General features: G+C 42.7%; 2 protein-coding genes across 2 annotated transcripts in view; both read left to right on the top strand.

Annotated features, from left to right (window-relative positions):
- Positions 1–5579, top strand: part of TRPM8 (transient receptor potential cation channel subfamily M member 8) — a 35969-nt gene extending 30390 nt beyond the window's left edge. The window contains exons 24-25 of the mRNA XM_021400251.1: positions 610–690; positions 2424–5579. Of these exons, the coding sequence (XP_021255926.1) occupies positions 610–660 (51 nt within the window). The 3' untranslated portion in view covers positions 661–690; positions 2424–5579. The remainder of the gene's footprint in view (positions 1–609; positions 691–2423) is intronic.
- SPP2 (secreted phosphoprotein 2) lies at positions 9320–19915 on the top strand. Its single transcript, XM_021399755.1, has 7 exons — positions 9320–9692; positions 9787–9911; positions 10412–10534; positions 12670–12780; positions 14708–14762; positions 15134–15223; positions 19750–19915. The coding sequence occupies exons 1-6, from the start codon at positions 9644–9646 to the stop codon at positions 15211–15213; spliced, it is 543 nt and encodes a 180-aa protein (XP_021255430.1). The 5' UTR covers positions 9320–9643; the 3' UTR covers positions 15214–15223; positions 19750–19915.

Raw genomic sequence — 24183 nt, 5'->3', positions numbered from 1 at the left:
AGATATTAAAGAAAAGGGATATTAAAAAAGAAACCACACTTTTATGGTAGATTGGATCCACAAAATTACACTATCAGCCATCTCTGCTTTGATGGAGCAAAAGGAGATGGGATATAGATTGGAGCTTTTAGCTGTTGTGATGCTTGCTTGTTAAATAACTGAATTACATATGTATAAGGGCTCACTGCGTTAACTGAATTGCTGAAACTGTAATTGGGAGCGTTTTTTCAAGTACTGTTGTATTTGAGATAATATTACTGCTTGTAACTCATTACTTATTAGTATTACTTCTGTAAAACCAATATTAATACTGCTTTGTTTGCCGCCACGGTGTGAATACTGAATACAAAGAGCAGTGAATTACTGCTATCTAACTAATGGCTGGTACCCACAGAGTAGCCAGGTAAACAGTAGTTCAGATTAGGAGTTTTATGCTCATTGTTGCTGATGCTGTATGACATTTTCTAGAGTATGTTTGTTCTATGGTATTTTAAGGTACTTAAAAATGCTGCTTGTTCTGTTCCCTTTCCTCCAACTTGAGCTGCAATCATCTGCTGGAATGAGTTAGATTGACCTCTTTTTTTTTTTTTTTTTTTTTTAATTCTTAAGCTCTCTGATTTGAAAGGCCTCCTAAAAGAGATTTCCAGCAAAATCAAATGAATGCAACTGAAAAGCAGCTATCTGAGTAGGGTAAGCCCTCTTTAAATCCATTCTCTGACTTGAAAGATTTGTCTGCATCCATTGGTCAGAAGACCAACTAGAATTAATCAGTTAAAAATACAACTTTCTACTGTGTTTCTAACAATTTTTGGTCAGGTCTGGAGTATCTTATTCTGCTTTCTTGGTTGTATAATAACAGGCTTTTGGAAGTCATCTCGTCCAACCTGCTCAAACAGCACCAGCTCAGATCAAGCTGCAGTTTGGGACATTAGACAGATATAGCATTCAGGGTTAGCGCTAAGCTTCAAGGACAATGATAGAGTATCTGGGAGAGTGTTTGAAAGAGTGATGAGTGACTGGAAGTCTTAACAGCATAATCTAGAATGAATTAGTTACCCTAGGAAAGAACTGAGAAGACTATTGTCTTCAGCCGCTGTAGTATCATAGGATAATTGTGGTTGGAAGGAACACTTTGATCCAAACCCTGATTAAAACTGGCCTATCTCAGATCAAAGGCAGTTGCAGATGGAAGGAAATCATACATTCTTCATACATGTAGCAAGCTAGCAGGCCTAATTCACAGCAGGGCAGTTCGAAGTTAAGCGACAGGAAATGTTTTTGAGTAGTAGCAGTAGTGATGCCATGAAACGGTCTGCTTTGGGAGCTTTTGAAATCCAGTTTGGCTAAAAACTGCCTTCAGTGCTTTAGGTATATTTGATCTTGTCTTCAGAATGGTGAATGGGAAGACAGAAATGGTCTCTGTGGAGCCCCTTTCTACCTGTTTATGTCAGAGCTTATGGAAGTGACCTCGTGTTTGAAAAGATGGAGTCTCTTTCCAGCTTATATCCAGTAAAATGTTTAGATAGCATCCTGGATGTTATCAAATTGCTTTGCATGTGAGCTGTGTGACTGTGAAGCTGAGCTTTGGCAGGCCACAGTACTAATGTAAAGATGTGAACAAAGAGATTAATGTCTCATGGGAAGCAGATGTGTATGTTAAGCTGCCTCATCTGAAAGGGAGTACCAGTATCTGCACTGACTGTAAAATCATAGAATGGTTTGGATTAGAAGGGAACCTTAAACCTCCTTACCACACCTCCCAACAGACCAGGCTGCCCATAGCCCCATCCAGCCTGGCCTTGAGCACTGCCAGCGATGGAGCATCCACAGCTTCTCTAGGCAGCCTGTACCAGGACCTCACCACAATCTGAGTGAAGAATTTCTCCCTTAAGTCTAATATAATTCCCCCTTAAATAAATATCCCCCATAAATAAATATGGTTTTATATTAAAACCATAACCCTTGTCATATTACTAAATGCCCTTGTAAAGGGTCTTTCCCCATCTCTCTATTAGGTGGTAGATTGTCCATTCCAGGTACTTTGCAAGCAGCTGTTAATTTTGCTTTCGTTTCCTGACAGCTAGCATCTCTGCTTCTCTGCAAAGACATTATATGTGAGGCACTCGCACAGGTTCCCCAGAGAGGTGGCAGGTGCCCTGTCCCTGGAGACATTCAAGTCAGGCTGGACAAGGCTCTGAGTACCTGATGGAACTGTACGTGTCCCTGTTCATTGCAGGGGAGTTGGACCAGATGGCCTTTAGGGGTCTCTCCCAACTCAAACAATTCTATGATTCTGGATGGGTGATGCAGAGAGTTCCTTGATTCCAGGTGTTGCGCAAGACATCCAAGGTTCCAAGTGGACGTCATGAGGGTGAAAGCAAAATGTGGGCTGCAATCTTAAACTCTTTCTCTTGCTCACACAGGTACTGATTCACCAAGACTCTCACAGCTGGCGGTAACCACCATGCAAATAGTAACCAACCCACCAGAGTGTCAGTGTCTCAGTTTTGTTTTTAATAAGACAACCCTTTCAGCTTGTCAGATGACGATGGTAAAACATTAAGACTGTTTCTCTCCTGTCAGAACTCCCAAGTTACTCAAGCTCATTTTCCCTTGTTTCCCCAGAAATTCAACGACAGAAGATGGTCCTTATCAGCTTCTGTTAAAATTCTCTCTTAATTCCAAATGTACTGCTGCTGCTAGAATCACTGTTTTTGAATTTCACTTGAAAGAATCTATTCATGGGTTTCCTTTAGCTACTAATTGCTTGTCTTAATGGATCTCCCTTCCCTCTCCTTCATGTAGTAGCCATATCTAGCTTGTTAATTGTACAGTCTATCTGCTGAAGTCTGCAATGCTGGCATCCCAGGCCCAACAACCTTACCTTGGACTGCAGATGAACAGTGCAAACTTGTTCCTCTTCTACCTGCAACTGTGTAGCTGGCAATGCAAAAACTCAACTGTTACAATCCTGCATGGAAAGGATGTAATTTGTATAGAAATACTACTGGAAAGCCTTGTGAATAATCTTTACTTGTTTCTATGACTGAGATTGGAGCATTGTAATTTGCATTTTTGTTCAAGCATCTGTTTGCAGATGTTTGCATTATGGATTTCAAGTTGTGAAGAGATTGTTGGCTAGCTTTAAATTTTGTTATACTTGCTATTGTCAGGGTGCTCTTGCTGTTTTCTTTGTAAAATAGCAGCTAACTTGTGTGGCATTTGTGTGGTATAATCGGGCACATTACCAGATGAAGGGAAACCATTCCAAATGGCATTCATTTACCTTGCAAAATGTTGCATCCATCTTCATCTCCAGTGTCTAGGAACAATCACCCAGTAGGTTTGATTCTGTAGACTTAGATATTTTTTCTTTGCTTGCAATGACTCCCTTAGTCCATACACTTTACTATGGCTTACAGCTGGTCTGAGGGGTGTCAGGTGGAATATATGAAGCAGGATATACACATGTGGCTAGCTAGATAGGTGGAGAAAGAATTTCTCTGGAAGCAGAACGTTCCTATGACAAATCAACTCATCTGGTGCAAAGAGAGCAATTTACTGCCTGGCTAAAATGTACAAAAGTATTTTCCAGTCACTGTGTGCTGTAGAAACGTGTTGGTCCAAGAAGATGAAGACAAAAGAGGGCAGCAGAAGGATACAAAGCATGGATATTCTGGGGGAATGTTTCTGCCTCTGAGATGCAGCTGACTGAGGTACAGCTAGCTGATCAAAGAGGCCAGTACATGCATGCATTCTGCAGGGAGATCTTTAAATCTGTCCCATTTTTCTTACATACCAGAAAACAGTCCAGATCGTGTCCTGCTTCATTGTTTGCGGAAGCTGCAGCTCTATTTGTATCTGTAAAGGCAATAGTTTTCCAGGGAAAACTCTGATGAGGCCTTGACAGGAAGGTTACTAGTTATCTCTTGCTGCTTGACCTTTCCTGATATTACTGTACACCCTGCATTGCATAGTCCTGGGGTATAGAGCATTACAAATAGGAGAGTTCCTAATCTATATATATATATATAAATATTTCAGTATTTTCCTGTAAAAAGGATTAGAAAGAACTCAGCAAGACCTTCATAGTATTCTGTGGTATGTAGATCACATCATATATGATTAAGATTGGTTTACTCTCTAGAAATGATTTCTTGTGTGACATTTGTATAACTAGGATGTGAAAAAAATGTGCTTCCTGTACATAACTTCAATTTATAAAACCTGCAGTATACGTGCCAGAACTCATAGTGAATTATTCCTTTGTGAAATGATGAAGGTAACTTTGAGACAAAGTCTGAAAGAACAAAACACTCAGGATACCTATTCCTGCTTCTCCATCTTGTGTGTGTGCCTTTCCTTTGTTGCAGTGAGTCCTTGGATGACTCAGGCCTTGAGCTTGGCTTCCTTCAGCCATGGCCCCTTGCTCTGGGCAGTCCCCAGCTGGGGAGCAGCTGCCAGGAGTGGGGATCTCCTCCAGGGAGAGGAGGGGAAGGAAGGGAGGAGCCTGCCTGGCTTTCTCCTGCCTTACAGAAAGGAGATGGAGATGACTGAAAGAGATGTGTGGGCTTCGCATGGAAGGATGGATGGAGCCCTGCAGCAAGAATGGGGCAGCCGCAGTGCCCTGTAGACTTCCTCTCCAGTTAAAGTTTTCCAGAAAAGAGGGTGGGGTGGGCTTGGCTTGGTGGTTTTTCTGTTGGTTGTTTGGTTGTTTTTTTTGGGGAAAGTAAGAGGGGAGAGGGCAGGGATTAACCCCAAATCCAGGTTCTCCTGTAGAGTCCAAGGTTCAGCTGGGACAGCCACTGTGACAACAGCAGGCTGTCTTCTGAAAATGCGTTCAATGAACAGAACAGCACAGGACCACAGTGCAAACACATTTCAGTCACTCCCATACACAGGATGAAACAATCACTGTGACAGTCAGCTTGCTTAGTAAGCAAAGATGGGGTCCTAGTATTTGTACTCAAATAAAACTGTAAAACTTAATGCACTAACACACGACACTGTATGAGCTGCTATGAAGAACACCAACTCTCTCCCAGACAGACCCAGTACAGCAAGATGTGATTTGGAATGGCATGCTGCACATTTAAGTAAACTTGATGAAATAATTGTGCACCTAGAAGAGCTTGCTAATGGTGTAACACAGAATTCACTTGGAAGTAATTGCTTGCTGGAAGCAGGAATGAAGAGGGTGGTAAACTGACTATCTTTTTCACTTTCTTTGACTTTCCAGGTAATGGTCTTTGAGGCTGGAGGTAACGTTTGTTTTGTATCAATTACAGCATTTTACCAGTGACCCCATAAGAACTATTACTGCTGACCTGGCAGAAACAGGAAATATAAATATTTAACATTTCAAAGGCTCAAGGGGACAAAGAGAGACCTCTGAGGTTCTGCTGCAGGCTGTGATGTTTAAGAGTAGCCACCCAGTGTGTATTGTTGATGTTTTATTTGCTGTAATGTGTGCTTTCTATTGCTTCACTCTCAAAGTCCACAGCAACGGCAGTGAAAACCATGCAGGTTTGGGTTGCATTTCTTAGACCAGCATAGATGGTGCACCTTAGGAGTACAGGGCAGAGGGGTTTGGGCACTGCACCTACACACGTATTGAATTTAATCTTTGTAAATTGTTGTGACGGCATCACTTCCAACAGCTTTCAGTCCTGAGACAGAACAACTCGGTGAGTTCCCTGGAACTACAGCAGATCTTGCAGAATATGAAACTACCATAACACAAAATCCAAACATAAAAGATACATCTGTTTCCATCCTTACCACTGTAGGTGTGGGAAGCTGAGGTGTCGCTATGTTCATTTGTTTTCACATCTGTCCTTTTGGCCATCAAATCTTATAGTCTTGCTAGTGCTTTAGTGGAAAGCTGAGAAACGGCACTGAGAAATGCAGCCAGCATAGCATAGGGTACCATGGTAGGAGAGTGTGTGGGTAATTAGGGAAATTGGAAAAAAGAAAGACTTGTTCTCCTCCATCCCAGCTACCCTAAGGGGACAAGAGCTGAAGGACTTCCATTAGCCCATGGACAGTGTCTGCACCGGCTGTACCATTGCCTCCTAGTTTCTCAAGGGACAAACAAGATCCAAAGGGAGTCAAAGTTGAGTCTCCGTTGGTGTCTATGAACTGTGGCTCAGGTCTCAAAGTCTTTGTTAGTTTGAGGAAAATCTGGAAGACTTTTTCCTGTTGCTATCACCTACAGTCAATACAACTATTAGGCTTCTGCATTGGTGAGAAACAAGTTAACCACAGAAAAGAACTTTTAGGGAGCCTTTTGGTTTTGCCAGTGCCAGATCTAGGAAAAGAAAAAAAACGTTTTGCAATGAACCTTAACTTTCATCTGCCAGGAAACAAGCCATCGGGTATAGTTCCTGAGTGGCTGGGATGGTGTTTGGACTGTTCTCCAGAGTACAAATGTCCCTAAGTGCTGTGTCTAACCTTTTCTTGAAAACATTTAGGGATGGTGACTCTATCACTTCCTCAGGTAGCCTGTTCCAATGCATTTCCACTCTTTCCGAGAAGAATTTTTTCCTTATATCCAACCTCATGTTCAGCCAGCTGTAGACTAATACTCTAGAGTCCTTTTCCTCCACACAGCTTTCCAGCAACTCTGCCCCAAACCTGTAGTGATACATGGGGTTGTTGTGACCAAAGTGCAGGACTTGGCACTCGGTCTTGTTGAAACTCATACAACTGACCTCAGCCCAGCAATCCTGCCTATCCGTATTCCTCTGTAGGGCCTTCCTACTCTCAGGCAGATCAGTGTTTCCTCCCAACTTGCTGTCATCTGCAAACTTACTCAGGGTGCACTCAATCCCCTCATCCAGATCATTAATTGATCTCCACTCTCTGGAGATCTATCCAGCTTGTTTTCAAACCACCCCACTGTCTGCCCAGTTGGACAGGACAAAGCAGACTCTCTTCTTAAGAATCTTGAGAATCTCCAGCTCAGTTTAAATCCTCAACATTGTCCTGGCTGCAGGGGGAGGAATATTATTGGCCTTCCCATGGCACAGAGAGCAGTTAAGGAGAACTGGGAAACAGGAAGGACAGACTTTGCTGCAGATGAGTGTGTCCAAGAGCTTGGAGGGAATGTCTGTAGCTGCACTGAACAAGAAAAATGGATGTACAAAGGATGCTCTGGATTTTGATAAAGTTTCAGTTAGTATTTTTGATCATGATCCTAATGCTGAAATTTAAGTTGGCTGGAAAAAAATGCCGACTTCGTTTTGGAAGATGCTCTCAGCTTGGGCGGCATGGCACACATGTATAATGTGGCACTATCCAGTAACGTGTCTCCAGTAAGCTTCCTTTTTTGCACTGTGTCTGCTTATCCCCCCCCCCCAGGCATGGCTTTTTTTCTAGCACAGTCTCTGTTTTCATGTGCGCTTCTAGCAAGTGGCACATGAACCCTTTCCTTATTTGTAGCATGGCTCTTTTCTAGGACCTCACCACAACAACATGGAATAAATCCAGTGACATTCAAGGCCCACACATGGGTAGCTGTTTATTATCATGTCTTAGAACTGCATGGCCTTTACAGGTCCTTTTGCTAAAGTACTTTCAGTATTAGTGACTGCATCCATCTCCCATCCAAGCAGTCAGATTCCCCGTGTGCAGCCTTGCAATTGTCTGCCATCCTGCAATCTGACCTCTTGTGTGAAGAAAAGAGCTCCCGACTACTGTGTGCTTTGTCCAGGAAAGATGAATAAACTATGGCAACACTCTGAAATAACAGCTAGCACAGATACATGAGCACTCTTGAACTGTCACAGCTGTGAATTGTATTTGTCTCATCTGGAAGATATCCCTTGTCAGAGCCAGGAATAAGTGAGGCTCTTCTGATGACTTTGCTTGACTTAGCTTTGCAACATCATTATTTATCACTTTTGGAATGCAAAGCCCGGGCTGAAGAGGAGATTAATTGCTTGTTCTTTCAGCATTGCTTGGAATGTGACTGTTACTTTGAATAAAGATGGGAGTATCTTTCCTTTTTGACTGCAAGTACTTGGAAGTTTTTCCCATGAATAAGAATATGTAGCCATCCTTCTAGCACAAGTTATGAATGTAGCAATGAGGAATAGCAGGGAGGCGTGATATTGGCATTGCTGAGTATTGACAGGGTGCTGAAGGCTATCTTAATCCTAATGTAATCCACCAAGGACATGAAAGTACACACAGTAGTCTCAAGGAAGCAACCTGTAGTCAAGAAAATAGAAGCAATCAATCACAAATATGGGGAAAATCAAGCAAAAAAGTAAAGGAGAGAGGATGAGGAACTGCCCTATCCATGATGTTTTGGTTCATTAAGGCCTAGCTGCACATTAAAAAACACACTCATCAGTATTGAGATGAGTTTAAATTGAGACAGCAGCAATCCCCTCCAAAATCTAGAATCTTCTAGCCCCATAATACGCATGTGGAGCAAAGTTGCAATAGAGTAAGTAATTAGAAAAGGGAAATAGTTTTGTAAGCAGCTCTATATAAATAACTGCACTTCTGTTTGGAGTTATGCTTACTTTTTGAAGGATCACCAAGCATGTGATTCCACTCAGAATTAAAATAGAGGCTTTGTGTGGATTCTGGCTCTCTGTGCTTATTGGCTATGTGCATTGGGCCTGAACCCCATTAGGAAGAACAATTTTTGGTGCCCAATGTGAGGCTCCAAAAGCAGCCTTGTCGAGTCTAGCTCGTTGGTGTTGGCAGTGGAGGGGAGGACGCAATGGAGGGGTAGTCTGTAGAACCATAAGATATGTTGCCTGCACTTGGAAAGTGAGACTAGAAAGTGCTGAATGCCTTGCGCGGGAGAGGGTATAAAGAACAAGGTGTGAGATCTGCCTTGTCCCTGTAATTCTTTACAAAGCTTTCCATACTGAAGAAATGTCATAATTCTTCAAAAATCCCATTTGTTTCTGTGCAGAAAGTGAGTGTGGAGCATTAAGAGGATCTGATAGGGGAAACCAAGTGGTCACAGGCACTCACTTGTTAGGTTAGCTGGGCTCAGGCTTGGCAAAGAGGTCAGCACAATGTGAGAGTTCCTCTGGCATATGCTAATTAGCAAAGGGCTTATAAGGCAAATGGGCCTGGGATGTCCCAGGGGTCTATGTGCCTCGTGTCTGGAGACTGTGTTCAGTGCTTTGTCCTGATGGGTCATGGATTCCATCGTGTCCACGTGGGTGGATTCCCATTCTGTTCCTAGGAAATCGGGGAGTTCTAGCTCCTAAGCGCTTTCTGTTGTGCTTGGGACACAAAGGTGCTGGTAAGGGACTAAGGAAAGTGTTGCCTCACCAGCTTTCAATTTAAAACTCATGGCTAAAAGTGAAAAAAATGACTGTGCTCTGCCATTGCCTGTGGAACTATAAGGTATCCAGCGCTTCTTTTTAATGACGGTGCTAAGGAAAAATACCGCATCCCATCTCTTATCAGAGAACTACTGCTAAATGGAGAAAAGCTGACAGCAAACATTTACTCTCAGATCAATTATGTTTAAAGTGCAATGTTTGTAGCAGAGCTTGAATGCAGGGAGGTCAGGTATACTATCAAGGCTGCGTTTATATAAAGACAGGAATATGCAGTGGAAACTCTTGCTTAGACAGGGAAAATACCAGAGGATATTGAAAGGCACACTATGAGGGACTTGATTTTTGTCCTCACACTGAGCATTTTCTCATGTTCAGGTAAGTTGTTCAGAATTTTTCAGTCATTTTTCATACGACTTAGGAAAAGTACAAGGCAACACCGAACTCTAATGGAACTGTATGTCTGTCTCAGGATTTCCAGTGTATGATTATGAGCTCCCTGTCACAGAAGAGGCTCTCAATGCTTCCATTGCAAGGATCAATTCTCAGTGGTGGGGGCCAAACCTGTATGGTGTTGTCAGGAGCCATGTTAGACATGTAAGTGCGCAGACAACTGAGATCCTTTACCTTAAATATGCTTTGCTGTCTTGGAAAACTGTTCTTTGCCTAATCTTGGAAATCCAAATTTAGTTGGAGTTTTCTGATGCGTCTTGGAAGAGGGTGATCTGGGGCATTATCCAAAGCTATGGCTTTTAATATTCTTTGTATATTCAGTTTTAATTAAAAGCATGTTTGGAGCTCAAATTTTTCACCTCTAGAAGACTTTGATGGATGTCCTTAAAGATTTTGCTCAAAAACTAATTCAGAAAGGAGCTGGTGTTTTCAAGAACCTCCAGCTAACTGTTTTGCTTTGGGCATAAAATAATCTGGTTTCCATCAGATGGAGGTATTCAGTGCAGCTGAATATCTGCCCTCCAGCTGAATGCTCTGCATAAGGAGCTGACAAGGAGTGACACTACAAGCTGCATCAATTCAACATTTTGCAGTTCTGTGATTTACTTTCCAGGCACTGGTTGATTTGACCTTTCTCTTACCAGGTTGACATGTGGAACAGCAATGATTACAGACTAGAGCTGCAGCTCAGTATTCGTGAAACTGAATGCACAAAAGCTTCAGGAAGAGACCCATTCACATGTGACTTCAAAGTAGGGCCTTTTGTGGTAAGTGTTTCTGGTGTAAATGGCAAACTCAGTGCAGGATGTTCTCTGGATGGGTTGAAATTCTACAGATTGGCCCTCGGAAAACAAGAACAAACTCAAACAAATACAACCTGCAGAATAGAGTGGGTATTACCTGGAAAGGGGCCACATTGGGAAACTCTTATTTCTGACCAACGGGGAATACATGAGCTTCTCTGAGCTGAAACAAGAGGATGCTTGCCTTGGAATAGCATGAGGTAGTAGTGTCTGTGTGCTTTGTGAACAAACCCTGGAAAGAAAGCATAGATTCTTTTCCAAGTTATGAGGATGGTAAAACTGACACTTGACCCGATTTTTTTTCTATCATGCGTGAAGGCAAGAAGTCAGCAAAACAAGAACAGAGTTGGAAATCTGTATAGGATAGTGTGTGGCATCCTCATAGACACAGCTTTGTGCTGCAGCATGTAGTAAGGCTAGGAGTTGTATGTGAAGTGAAGATGTTGAGTGGAAAGTAGCAATGAGGAAGGATTTGTCAACTACCCATAAATCTTTTACTCTTCTAAGCTGAGTCCTTGTCTCTTTTTCCTCTGTGAATGACTGCCGAGTTCATTGTCACACCATTATCTATGGATCTGTGTCCATGACGGGGACAGCAGGCCCACAGGCCCACTGGCCCAGAAAAGAGAGAAAGGAGAAGAAAAAGTGTCGGCGGTTTAGGGGCTGGCCCAGATCAGGCCGGTGGCTAATGAGGCAGGGGACCCGCGGACCCACACCCTGGGGAAAACAAAGGGAAAAGGGGAAGGGTAGGAAAATCATAGACAGGTCTAAAACAAAACAACGATCTGAGGAGGAACATTATTTTACTAAATATTATATCAAAATTAAAGCCAATAAATCAGAACAGAGAGAGTTCAAAGCTGAGATTCTTACTTCGTAAGCTGCAGGGGGACCACGTGGTTCTCCGCCGCATATGAAGAGAGAGCTCCGGCTCTGCCAGGTGGCTTCACCAGCCCCTTCAGACGCAAAGACCCCTGGGGAATGCAGCTCCTCCCCTCCCCCTCCGAAAACCAAGCACCCAAAAAAGGCAGTTTGCAGAAACCAGGACATTAACTCTTTAACTGCCAGTACTTTACATGATGTTATGATGTGGAGTACCAACAACAAAAAATCACAAAACCATGACATTCATCTATCCTTCCTGGGCACAGAGTTTAGGGAAGAGGAGGGATTTTGGGAAGGCACTGAATGGGTAGAACAAAGGCTCTTCTGGTAGATAATGAGTTCTGCTACTACCTCTGGAGGCAGTTTATGCACTAAAGAGAGAAGCGTGTCTCTGAGTATTACTGCTCTTAAGCTGAATGGCTTGTGTGTGTATAGAAGCAACAACACAAAACTGATGAATGTTAGTAAGTTTTCTTTCATCTCAGAGGGATTGGTGCCTGTGAAGTTACTACTGCGTCCTAAATGGACACTATCCCATAGGTCCCTCAAATCCCAATCAGAGAGCACCTGATTAGATTTGTTTTAGATTAGATTAGATTTGAGTGAAGGCCTGGTATAGGTTTATCTTGATGTGTATACTGAACGTATTCATAAAGATTGAGCATAGAGATGGCCCCACCTTAGGCACAACAGTTTGGTGACTGGGAAGATACATCCTGTTTCTCTTCTTGTTGCTGTAATACGGTATGAAAGATGTGAGGATGTCTGATTTCCAAACTTGGGAGCAGGCTCTGCCAGAGCTTCTGTCGAATCACAGAGACAACTTCTTTAACTTTAAGAAGAACTTTAAGAGTTCAGCTTCAAGAGGTGGAGCTGCCATCAGCGTAGCCTTGCATAGATTTTCTGTTTGTGATTGGTGATGCTACGGCCATGGAAAGGTGTGGAAGAACTTTTTTCCTAATACTAGTAGGTTCAAAGCTTCATGCAGGTAATATGCAACTATGGGTCAATAAATTGTGTGAAGTCATATACTGCCAGAATATATTGATCTGGCTGCAGACTGCTCCCAGAATTTGTTAGGCTTATAGCTTCAGTTTTGTCCTCTCGGAATTTGATTAATAACTCCCTATAAAGATTTCCCACTTAAAATCCCATGAAGTGCTTTCCAGTGTAGCTTTGTTCCACCAGATTCACTCTATTTTTATCTGTTACAGCCAACTGCTGTCTGCAGAAGTGTTGTGGAAGTCTCCAGTGAGCAGATTGTGAACGTTATTGTGCGATGCCATCAGAGCACATTCAGCTCTGAATCGATGAGCAGCGAGGAGGTAAGGAGGTGAAAAACTGGTTTTTGCTACCTGGGAGTATAAAAATTCTGCTTATCCTCTTTCAAGGAGAGGTCAGGTATTTAAGCGTCAAGTCAGGCTTTACAACTGGCTTTGACCCTCTGAAACTCTGAAGGCCAATTCAAGGACTTCTACATATCATATCACTTTGCAGTGTTCCCACGCTGGTAGTGGAATAACTGAGGTATGAGGGGACATGGAATTTGCTCATAACTCATCACTATGTCCCACCCAAAATGTAACAGTCACTTAAGTCTTGAGCATTTTCTCTATCTGCTGTCATGTTGCCAGAGGACTCTCCATCCCAGTGGTGACACGTGCCACGGTGTCTTTTTTCTGTCCTTACTCAAATGTCTAGTAACCTCCTTGTTCTGTGCTTTCTGTGCTGTGGAAGCTTCTGACATCTATTTAGAGGCAACTGGTAGTTTTCAGCATAAAGCTGTATGTGATTTGAAATCCAGCTGCCTCCTCTTATGCTTCACATTCCTTCCTATGAGAGATTTGACCTTGCTCGATGGATGGCTGAGTGGAGTGTGAATCTCTGTGACAGTCTGGCACATCCACCAAATTTGACACTCTTTCTCCATTGAAATATACACCATGCCTGTGCTGGGAGAATAGTGATTGGCACATCTTACAGACAGAAACAAATTTGGGCTCTGTTATCAAATCCCTCAGCTGAGCATGTAATCATAGTATAGGTGAAGAGGGCTTGCTCCTCTGAGATTTATGTTCCACTCATCTTTATTTTTGAGCTCTCATCCAGTTTTTAAGGTGTGATTAAATGCTGACCCAATCAGTAAATCCTTGCTAGCTGCTTTCAGATTGTACCAGTATCCAATTTTTTCCTTGAACTTACTCTTGAAATTGTGCGCTTGCTCTTACAACACAAGCCTGCAATGAGTATTGTGCTTGAGGATTATATTCAGGGAGTGAAGCTAGTTTCACAAGCAAGGTGCCAGAGGGTGTATGGACAGCATTTTTGTTTTTGGAAGCTGCATGTGGCAAAGGATTCCATGCTGTGTTCTCTTTATTTGAATCACCAAATTTTATTCAGAATCTCTACTCAGATTGAGCTAGTAAGTGCACCACAGGAATTCTTGATTTGCAGAGCAGAAAGACAGTGTCTGAAGCCCTGAAATATGTACAGTAGTTTTGCATGTTCAGTCTGTCCTCTGTGTTAAGCATAAGTCTCGTTTAATTGGGCACTAACTATAAACACTTGCTTATACAAGCAGAGTTCTTCCTGCAAGTCTTCTTTTACTGTCACTTAAAATTCAGTGCTGCTGCCAATATTCCTGCTGGGGGATATATTTCCTACAAATTTAATAAGGAATAAATGCTAAAGAGAATTATTGCACATGAAAAAAAAAGTCTTTCTGAAGAGGGCTGCACTGCAGCTCTTGCTCTGTGGGTTGTAACTCAGTTAAAGGGAGCTCAGCTTGGCTCGCTGTGAATGGTGTTGATGTAGCACCTGTAGTGCTGTTGGTATTTGGGTAGGAAAGGAGTTGTGATTGAGGTTGAGGTCATACTACTGGGATAGCAACCTATAAGATAAGAATATAGAGAGCTTTCAAAACAGTAATTTGGGTCAGCAAGTCAAAAAGGTGCCCTGTGTAACTACAACAAACTAATTTGTCCCTCTAAGTCCTGTTCTCTTGGCTGTGTCTCCACTAAAGCTCAGGTGAGGTATTAGGTACCAAAGATGTTGACCAGAGAGTCTACCTGGACCTACAGTCTTCCTTGGCAACATGACTGCTTTGCAGTAGTATCAACAGTGATCTTGTTTTCAGAGAAATTAATAATGAAGCCTGGAATTACTTCAGTGATCACATAGAACCCAAGGAAACGAAGGTAAGTCTGACTTCTTGGTAGATGAACTTTTTAAAGAAATTGCTTTAATTTACAGATGATGCATATGCTGATGCCAAACCCTAGCAAGCGCAGCAGCAGTCGCTCCGAAGGTAAGCCCTTTCTGCCATGCTGAGCACTCCTGGCACAGGTTGGTTTGCCATTTGGATCATCTGTTTGGCCATTTGAAGGTCATCTGTCTGAGGAAGAGGAAAATATGGAAGGCCAGCTGTCAGGTCACATCTAGCTTCTTTTATTGTGTAGGGGTGCTTCTCAGTGAGAAAGTGGTGAGGGCATGAGGCTGCAAGACAGGGCAGCTACAAGCTTGCAGCCATTTTCAGAATTGATGGATTTGTGTTCTCATAACCTGTACTTGTGTGCAAACATGACTGTCTTGATGTTGTGCAGAATGCCAAAAAATCTTGCGTGACAGCATGCAGCACTCACGCATGACTCCACGTTCTTTCCATTTTTGTTTCTGAAGCCTTCTCGTCAAGGGGAAGACGCCGCAGCAATGGTGACTGGCATAAACCTGATTATACTAGCCCTGGCATGACCGAATAATGCAATTTAGGTGAGTACAACTCCAAGAGTAGATTTTATGCGCACTAAGTTTGCAGGTTTTGAGGCAGAGTGGGAAAGTGACTGCTCAGGATAAAAGACCTCTTTGGGAATATGCTTCTTGACTGGGAGCATGTTAAAAGCCATTGTACCTGAGGCTTGCATATGGGGAAATCATGGTGTATCACTTGGCTGTGGGACCTTGGACATGCCCTGACAGTGCATTAACACAGACACATGAGCAAGTCACCTGCCATCTTTGTGCCAGTACTATCTTGCCACCCACAGCTTGTTGTATCTGTTTACACTCCCAGCTCTCAAATGTCTTCATGCTGAATCTAACTCAATTGGGCCTCGAGGCTGCATAGTTCAGAAAAAAAAGAAGAAAAAAAATTAGTAATAAGGCGTCTGACTGAACAGAGAAGCAGTTTGCCTAGGGCAAGTGTTTGTTGCAGAGAAGTAGTGGCGGAAACGTTTGGAGCTCAGCTAATGGAATGACAGTAAAAGGTACACAAGATACAATGGAGCTGGTAAAGCTTATCCTACGCAAACCACCTTAGCCGACCCACTTCTGAGGCTCTGTGTGGGAGAAGCTCTCATTTCTACTGATGTGTTACCAACCATTTTATGGAGTTAATCTAAAGGGAAGTGTCTTTGAAAGCATTTCAGCAATAGAGAATGAGTATCATGCTTGGGCATGCTAAACTGATTTAAAGTAGTTGGAAAAGGGAGAGGAATTATTTAGCACTACGTCTGTGCGATCAAAAGGGTTTCACACACTCATTAGCAGGTGTTTGTCCCTGTAGACTGACTACAGAACAGAATACTCCATGTGTGGAGCTCAATTCAGGCCCCCTGCATTTGAAATGAAAAAGCTGTAGATGTTATTTAGCAGTGGTGACTCACCAACAACACATTATTCATAAACATATCTGTGGCAAATCTGAAGGAGATGTGCGCCTATTCTCATAGAAAATAGACATGAAACGAAAACACTGTCATTTTGTTAAGTCAGGTCTTTGTAAAAATGCTTTCATTAAATCTGTATGCTATTTCGGTTTAGCCATGAGCCAGCAAAGGTGCTGATTTTGTTCCTCTTACAGGAATCTAACTTTTCCAAATGCTTTTGAACTTCCTCAGTGATCTGCAGTGGCATTCTGGCATGCACTCTGCATCCTTCTCGGTAGCTTTAATCCAATGAGACAACGTGGAAAGACTGAGGTGTGCTGAAAAGTAACATAAAGTTGACTTTCTGTTGCAGGCAACCAAGGGACACATTATAAACTGGCTTCTGAGACCAAACAGTCTCAGTCTGGCTGGGTGAATTTGAGTTGAACTTTCCTCAACTAGAAGAGCTCTGGGGAAGGTGGTCTATGCTCTCCATGTGGGCTGAAATCCTTTTCTTTGCATTTGGAAAATCCCAGTTGCCTTAGATAAATTCTTTGGAACTCAAGAGGGGCTGTTAGGCAGTAATCATGTATATTTTTTGCTCCTGGACCTAATGCCAAACAAATCTCTAAATGAAAAACAAGATGTAAAACCTCTTTGAAAGAGAATATGACACAAATGGGGATACATGTCTGGTTCTTGAAATGCTAAGCAGTTCCAGTTTTAATCTTTTCGGTTCACTCCTGAAGATAGGCCGCAAGTGTCAGTTGTGAAGCCGAGTCCTAGTTGTTTGCCCAACAACTGTCCAACAGCAGCATATATCAGAATTATTTAATGTGTTTGAGGTCAAGGAAAGTTATTCATGACTTTTTTTTTCTCCTGTGTTTCGGTAATTGTGTGATCTTGGCAGGAATTATTGCAAGGCCTTCTATGATGACCATGTTTGCTAGGTCATTGGAAATACGGGCTGTGCTTTGAGATAGCAGTAGCTCAACTGGCATATTCTCTCAGATGAGAATATTTTGGAAGGGGCTGGGAAAACAGATTTAATAGTAGAAGACTTTCATCTCTTACTCAATGAACCTGTTGTTGACAGGCAAAGCTAGACAAGTTCTGGTAAGAGATGAAATGCGATTCTTTGTTATGCAACAGTGTGGGTAACTGACCGCTGCAAAAATTGCTAAGGCAAGTTGTTGAAAGAATGTTTCATGCTGGCGTTATCATTTTCTGAAGTCGATTGTCTCTTCTTTTTGGCTACAGGAATTATTTCAGGAGAATCCTGTGCGAGTCTATGCAGGAAGCTAGGGTAAATGGTCTCACGGGTGCTTTCTGTCTCTCTGTTTTTATTTATTTGAATGTGCTAAATATTCAAGAGGAAAAAAAATCAATGCAATTGTTATATAAAGAATGTTTTCAAGTCTGCAGTATTCAGACCTACTGATCTGCTGTTGCCCGCCAGGAGTTAACAAGCTGCATATGAACCACACCAATGACTAAAGCGCTTATTTAATTGACAAGTGCTAATCAGATTTTCTGGATTAATTTCCTAGTGCATCTCTGGAACTGAGGAGACTGTGAATATTGTCATGCTGTGGACCGGCCTCTCCAACGAATAACTCAGGCACATGAGCAAGTGACAGCAGAACCAGCTGCTGTGCAAAGCTATTACTGCTTAACAATTTGAGCCCACAACGAGTGTTAAGGTCGTTAGTTAGATATAGCACATATCTGGCTCTGCCAGCTATGTGCAGAGCTTGGTGAAGCTGTGTCCATTGCTGCATGCCAGCAAACAGCATGTTAGTTGTGTAGTCCATCCCCCATTGATGCTCTGGGGAAGGAAGGACTCCTGCTTTGTACAGAGGCTGTTTTGTACACACAGTGATGAGTGTGCAGAGGTATGTGGAACTCTGGGTTCCATTCAGCTGGAATCTGCCTTATGGTGCTCTGAGTCACAAAGAAGAGCCCTCAAAAAAGGGCTCCAGCTAACCAAATTAGCTTGGACTCCAAAAAGGAAAGGAAAAGGGCCATAAAACTCTGCCTTTTCAAAATCTACTGCCTAAGGAAGTTGGCTTTAGCACAAGGTGCAGTCCAACCTGTGACTTATGTCTGCAGTCACCAGCAGTGCTTCGTTTCTTTAAGCAGGAAAATAAAGCATGTCATTTCTTGCCTTAAATGTGTAGGTCAATACTGGTTTTCTCTTGCTGTCATTAACCAAGCAGGGAAAATGTTTGTTTTGTTTTGTTTGTTTTAACAGATACTGGGATTCCTTCTGCACAAAGACAAAGGGCTGTCATTTCTTCCCAGAGTTTTCTACATGTTCTTAAAATGATCCTCTGGCTGAGCTCTCACGTGGCATAGCTCAGTGCTGGCTGGAATGTGATGGTGGCAGTTGGTATTAGCTGATTAGCAGCCTGGCAGAAGCCAAAGTAAATAGGCTTTCATCCTTGGCTGTTAGGGCTCTTTCAGTGGAAGAATAACTGGTAATATTGGGCCTCTTCTGCTCATACCCAAGAAATCCAGGATCCCACTCCCAAAGTGAACTGGATCCTTGTTTCTCCTTCCAGAAAAGCAACAGTGCAGCAGTGTGCACAGCACTCCCAGGGCATAGAACTAAAAGCTTTTATCTCCTGTGTTCTCATTATGAAGCTGCCTGATTTTAATTCCATTTTTTTCTATTCTCATGACTTGTATTAGACTTCTTTTCCCTCTCTGTGCATCCATCCCACTTTCTCCACTTCTCAGAAAGCAGCTTGTTGCTTTCCGGGGAAAAAAAAGTGACACATCAGAGGGAAGGAAAATCCCTGCAGAAAGAATCTGCTGTGCAATACATGAGCTCCACGTCCAGATCAGCTCTGAGAGCGAGAGCTAGGCCCATTTACCTGCTAATGACAGGCAGCCATTGTATTCCTCTTGCCTTGGAGTCTGTGATTGCCAAGACCTGGCTGTCACCTGGCATTTGTGACAGGCGGTAGGAGAGAAGGCAGCATGCTCTCATATGTTCCGACCCTTTGTCACTACCACATGTGTGAACATTTGTTTCTGGCACCAATCTACCCTTACAATTTTACTAACAAAACTGTCTTCCAGAGAATTTTCACATTGCCATGGTTACAAACATGATGGAGATACAGTGCTGACTACAGAGAGCACTCATGTGTTCTCTTAGAAAAAATGATCTCAAATTCCTTTGTATATGCTTAATTCAAATGCATTTCTCAGAAGACCATACACCTGCTTATAACCTCAACCACCTCTGCTTTTGAGACTCTCCAGTATGAGTCAGTTCGTATCCACTATATTGCTTATGCTTTTTCTAACAGTCTGGATCTCTCTCTCTTTTTTTTTTTTTTAACACTAATTAGCAATTAAAGTGACATTTTTGGACATGTAATGTTTTGCGTATGCAAAACATTCCTCATTATATGATACCGATGATAAATAAATTAAAAATCAATTACGTGAAGTTGAATACCTTTTTTCTCTGGGCTGTGGATGTTTGGTTAATTCTGCTAAGTATTAGACAAATTTTGAGCTACAACATTTCTCCCCCCACCTCCTTTTCTTGGACTAGAGTGGAGAATGAGGAATATCAAGATTCGAAGATCCAGCATGTGAAGAGCAAACCTGACGCAATTTCCTTCTCTTTTTCAGGAAAAACTATTCTGTGATGAATTGAGTCTTTCCTTAAAATCACCTTCTGCTTTACAGTCAACTGGCCATTGGATGAGTTCATCAGGTGCTGAACGGGTGCACTGGTCAGTCATTAGCATTCAGGCGTATTACATCAGGAGGACTGTCTCAGACACCTAATGTAACTGTGTCCAGTATGTGTTGTACTGTCTCATAACAATATTAAAGAATTGCTATTGCATCTTTGTGTTCTGCATTGCTCTCCAGTTGCTTGTAATTTTTTGCAATGCTTGCAGCTTATTATTGATTCAGTCATACTAGTACAGGCACCTAATTCCCTTTTTTTTTTTGTTGCAACTCCAAAGGCATAAGCTTTCTGAGCAAGGCCAGGCTAGCCCTTCAGCCCTGAGGCACATGACCCAAACTCTAATGTGTCTCTCTTCTGGAAAACAAGTCTTCTCAGTCTTGTTCCTTTCTCTGCACTCCAAGCATGTATCCCTATTCTGCAGTCCTTTAGGAAGGGACTGTGCATTCTGGCTTTTTTTTTTTTTTTTTTTTTTTTAAAGTCTTTGCCAAGAATGAAAATCTAGTTTGCTCTCTGGTTGTAATTAGGACAAAAAAAATCAGTGGCAGGGATCTGTCCATCACTCATGGGATGTACTGCCAGTACATTGTTACTGCAATGCATAGAACAGTTAGATTATACATTCACAGTTATTATCAGAGCTAAAAAATCCTAAGTATTAAAGAATGAAAAGTGGGGTTGCCTCTGACCTGCAGATGTGACCTTCATGCTAAATGAGTAGGAAGGGTCTTCTGATCCTTTAGCATTGATGATATGGGTGTCATAGTGCCATAAAATCATTGAGGTTGGAAAAGGATCACCTAGTCCAACCATCAGCCCACCTCACCATGCCAATTGACATGGCCACATCTCCACGTTTCTTGAACACCTCTAGGAATGGTGACTCTACCATGAGCAAAAACTTCTCGGAAGGCAGGACTTTGCTGTCATGTCCCTTGGGCATGAGGGCAGCATCTGCAGTCAAGCTTTGTGGTAGCATGTGCACGGGCTGTAACATTTCTTCTTGGCTGATGTATAAACAACAATGAAAGGCCATCCCTCTCCAGTGTACATGGGTCACCCATATGCTAATCATCTATGATCTTCTCTACAAAGTTTGCAAAGCAAACACTTTTTTATTTTCCCCAGAAAAATGGATTACAGGTACTTTAAATCTTGCCATATGTATGCAAATACCTTCACACCCAGAAGCTGATGTGACATCTGCTGTGCAAATGTTGCTCTGGGGCTGCAGAGTAATATTTTGTCTGCATTACTCAAGTCTTCTGTGGTCTCAGTGCTGACTCAAGCACTTGTTGCTCCAACATACTAATGATAGTTGCTAGGGGTGTTCCCTTCCAACTCCCATATCTGAGAGTCTGGTCTGAAAAGCCACATCCGTGTCCAAGAGCAAATCTCACTGGGACTGACCCATGAAATCATACCAGGGTCCTGATGCTGTTAGCATTCAGTCATGTCTTCACTCCAGTGGGCTCCCAGCCTCCAAGTACCCTGACAGACTCCAAAAACGTCAGTGTTAGAGGGAGCCAGTTTAAATGGAAGACTTTATCATCAGGTCCTTTTTGCACTCCTGCACCAATAAATATTTTGACATACTGTCAAAATCTCTGCATCTGCATGTTCTGTTCTCCATGGCCCCTCTCCCCACCATCTCAGTTTGCCCCTGTGGAAGAAGGAAAACTGCTGACTTTTTTTTATCAGTGAAAATGTAATAAAACCTTCACTTGTAGCAGAGTTGGTACTTTTAGAATCATAGAATCTTTTGAGTTGGAAGAGACCATTAAAGGCCATCTGGCCCAACTCCCCTGCAATGAACAGGGACACCTACAGCTCCATCAGGTGCTTAGAGATCCGTCCAGCCTGACCTTGAGTGTCTCCAAGGACAGGGCATCCACCACCTCTCTGGGCAGCCTCTGCCAGCGCCTCACTGCCTGTGTTGTTCACATGCATTTTTGCTCTTGTTTTGTACATCCTAACACTTTTTTAACTGGCAGTGTCTGAACAGGAATCCTCATTGATAGATAAAAGACAATACCATACATTGCTGCAGAAAAACTGGTCTCAGTGCCCTTCCTACCCTTCCATCAACACCTGGGGAAACATGATGTAGTGGGCATGGTGGTGATGGGTTGATGGCTGGACTAATTGATCTTAGTGATCTTTTCCAACCTTAATGATACTGTGATTCTATGAGATACTTGGGGATTTGTGCTCCAGGGCAGCTCAGCATTTTATTTCCTGGACCTTCTGTTTGCCATCACATGCTAGAATTACCAGCGATTGTGAGGGGTTTGGTGCTACATGAAAATAGTCCAGAAATTTTCTCAAAGGTGAAGATCGTCTTGAGCAACAGCTGAGTGAAATAAGCCCATGCTAAGAAGAAGCTTATTTCTCATCATGAAGGAATGTGGAGATTTCCTGGCATACACCTTACTGTCAGCAACTTAATCTCAGGTGGATGACAAACTGGGTTGACCTTTGGACGATCTCTCTGAAATGAAGGATAGGCCTTCATAGCCAAGCCTGTTTCCTGATTTAGCATAGTGAGATGTCGGGACTTGAGCATTTTACAGCCTCAACTCCACCACAGAATGTGCAGTTCTTAATAGATTTACAAGGTCAAATTCAGCATAGAGGCCTGGGAGTGTTTAAGGAAACACAGCTGTGCTGAGGATGGAGCACATCCGTTGCAGCAGTCCCTCGGTAGAGGATGCTGAGAATCAAACACTGCTGCTAAGGATGTTTGTGAGCCCGGCTGGCTGCTTCTGCTTCCCACTGGTGGCAATGCCCACTAGGTGTCAGGATTGAACAAATGCAAGGCTGACAATGCAGAAAAGGGTCTGAGTTTTCAAATTCTTCTGATTTTTATTTATTTTTTTAATTCCTGACTTCTAGCCTGCTGCACCATAAAATAACTTCTGGCGAAGAAGGACCTAGTTGTTTAAATGCTGGAGAGAACAGGGGAAGAGAAATAAGAGATGCAAAAGTCTTGGCCTAGCCATAGTGCTTGCTTTATGTGAGCTTAAATTCTGCTCCAGGCACAAAGATAATTCTACTTTTTAATGCTGAAGTCAGTAGACTCTTCTCTTTCCTCCATGACAAACTGCTGCTTTTCAATGAAATGGTTATTTGTCACATTATTCATCCACCCATTGCCTTAAACTGCAGGATGTAAGATGCCTTTGGTAAGAGGAGGATGCTGGTTGTGGAGAGGGTTTAATTGTAGAGCTGCAGTTTCTACAGGTTCAGGTTTAATATAGTGCTGTGGGACCTGGAGTTTTTCTGTGCCATTTGGTGCAGGTTTCTGCAGCTGATTGTACTGGATTCATGGATCAGGGGGTACTTAGGCACACACCTCTCCACATCCTCCAAATACTGCTTTTTTTCAGACTTTGATACTGAAGCCAGATCCAGCTGCATGTACCCACCTTGACTATCAACACGTGGCTCTTGGAATTCATCTAGATGTTCACTGCAGAGTATGTCTGGGGGGAGGTGAAACTGGAACCAACGGGGAGTAAGATGGAAACTGGGATGTTCTGTTGGCTTCCAGAGACTGGAGAGGTTCAGGGCATTAGCTAGCTGTGAGATTTGGGGCTGAAGCAAAAGACCACCTGGAAAATTGCAGAGTCTGGCAGGATCCCAGGGGCCACAGACACTGGTTAATGACAATTTTAAAAGGATCTTCTGTGGTTTTTTTAAGGCTGAATCTTTTCATAGGCAGTTAGGTAGGTGCTGCTGCTGGCTGAGCCTCCAGATCTGGGATAAATAATGGAGAGAAAAGATCGGCCTCTAAAATTGAAGGCTGTTAATGTAAATGGGAAAAAAAAAAAAAAAAAAAAAAAGCAGCCCATAATCTCTTTGAAAATAGGCACTGAGCAAAGGATTGGTGGTCAGAAATATTTAAACCTGGAAATTAAAGCAGCCAGCCTTGTGTCCACACCAAGCATCGACCGAAATGATCTTGGAAGTATACGTGGCATATAGCAACATCATGTGTTGTTTTTGCAGAGAAAATTTTGGATGCATCAGGAAAGCAGAAGCCTGATCTAGAGTTCCCAAAAGCCTTCTGACAGGCTTTCCTGGAGAGAATACTAGAGGAGTGACATAGGCATGATATAATGTGAAGAAGCATCATAGCTCAAAAACAGGCATGGACAAAATTACAAAGTGAGTGGACGGCACTTGACAAGTGCAGCTGGTGCAGAGTTAGTTGTTGTAGATAAACTTTGAGACTGCAGTGAATGGCTTTTTGGTGCCTCCACAAGCATCATATTTATTTTAAAAAGGGCTACATGACACCTGTGGGGCAGCACAAGCCTCAATACCAACCATGTGGAGGTTGGAACTAGATGACCTTTGAGGGCCTT

Source organism: Numida meleagris, chromosome 5 (assembly GCF_002078875.1).
Source record: "Numida meleagris isolate 19003 breed g44 Domestic line chromosome 5, NumMel1.0, whole genome shotgun sequence".
NCBI lineage: Eukaryota > Metazoa > Chordata > Aves > Galliformes > Numididae > Numida > Numida meleagris.
The sequence above is the reverse complement of the archived record's forward strand: the minus strand, read 5'-3'. Positions and strand labels throughout refer to the sequence as shown.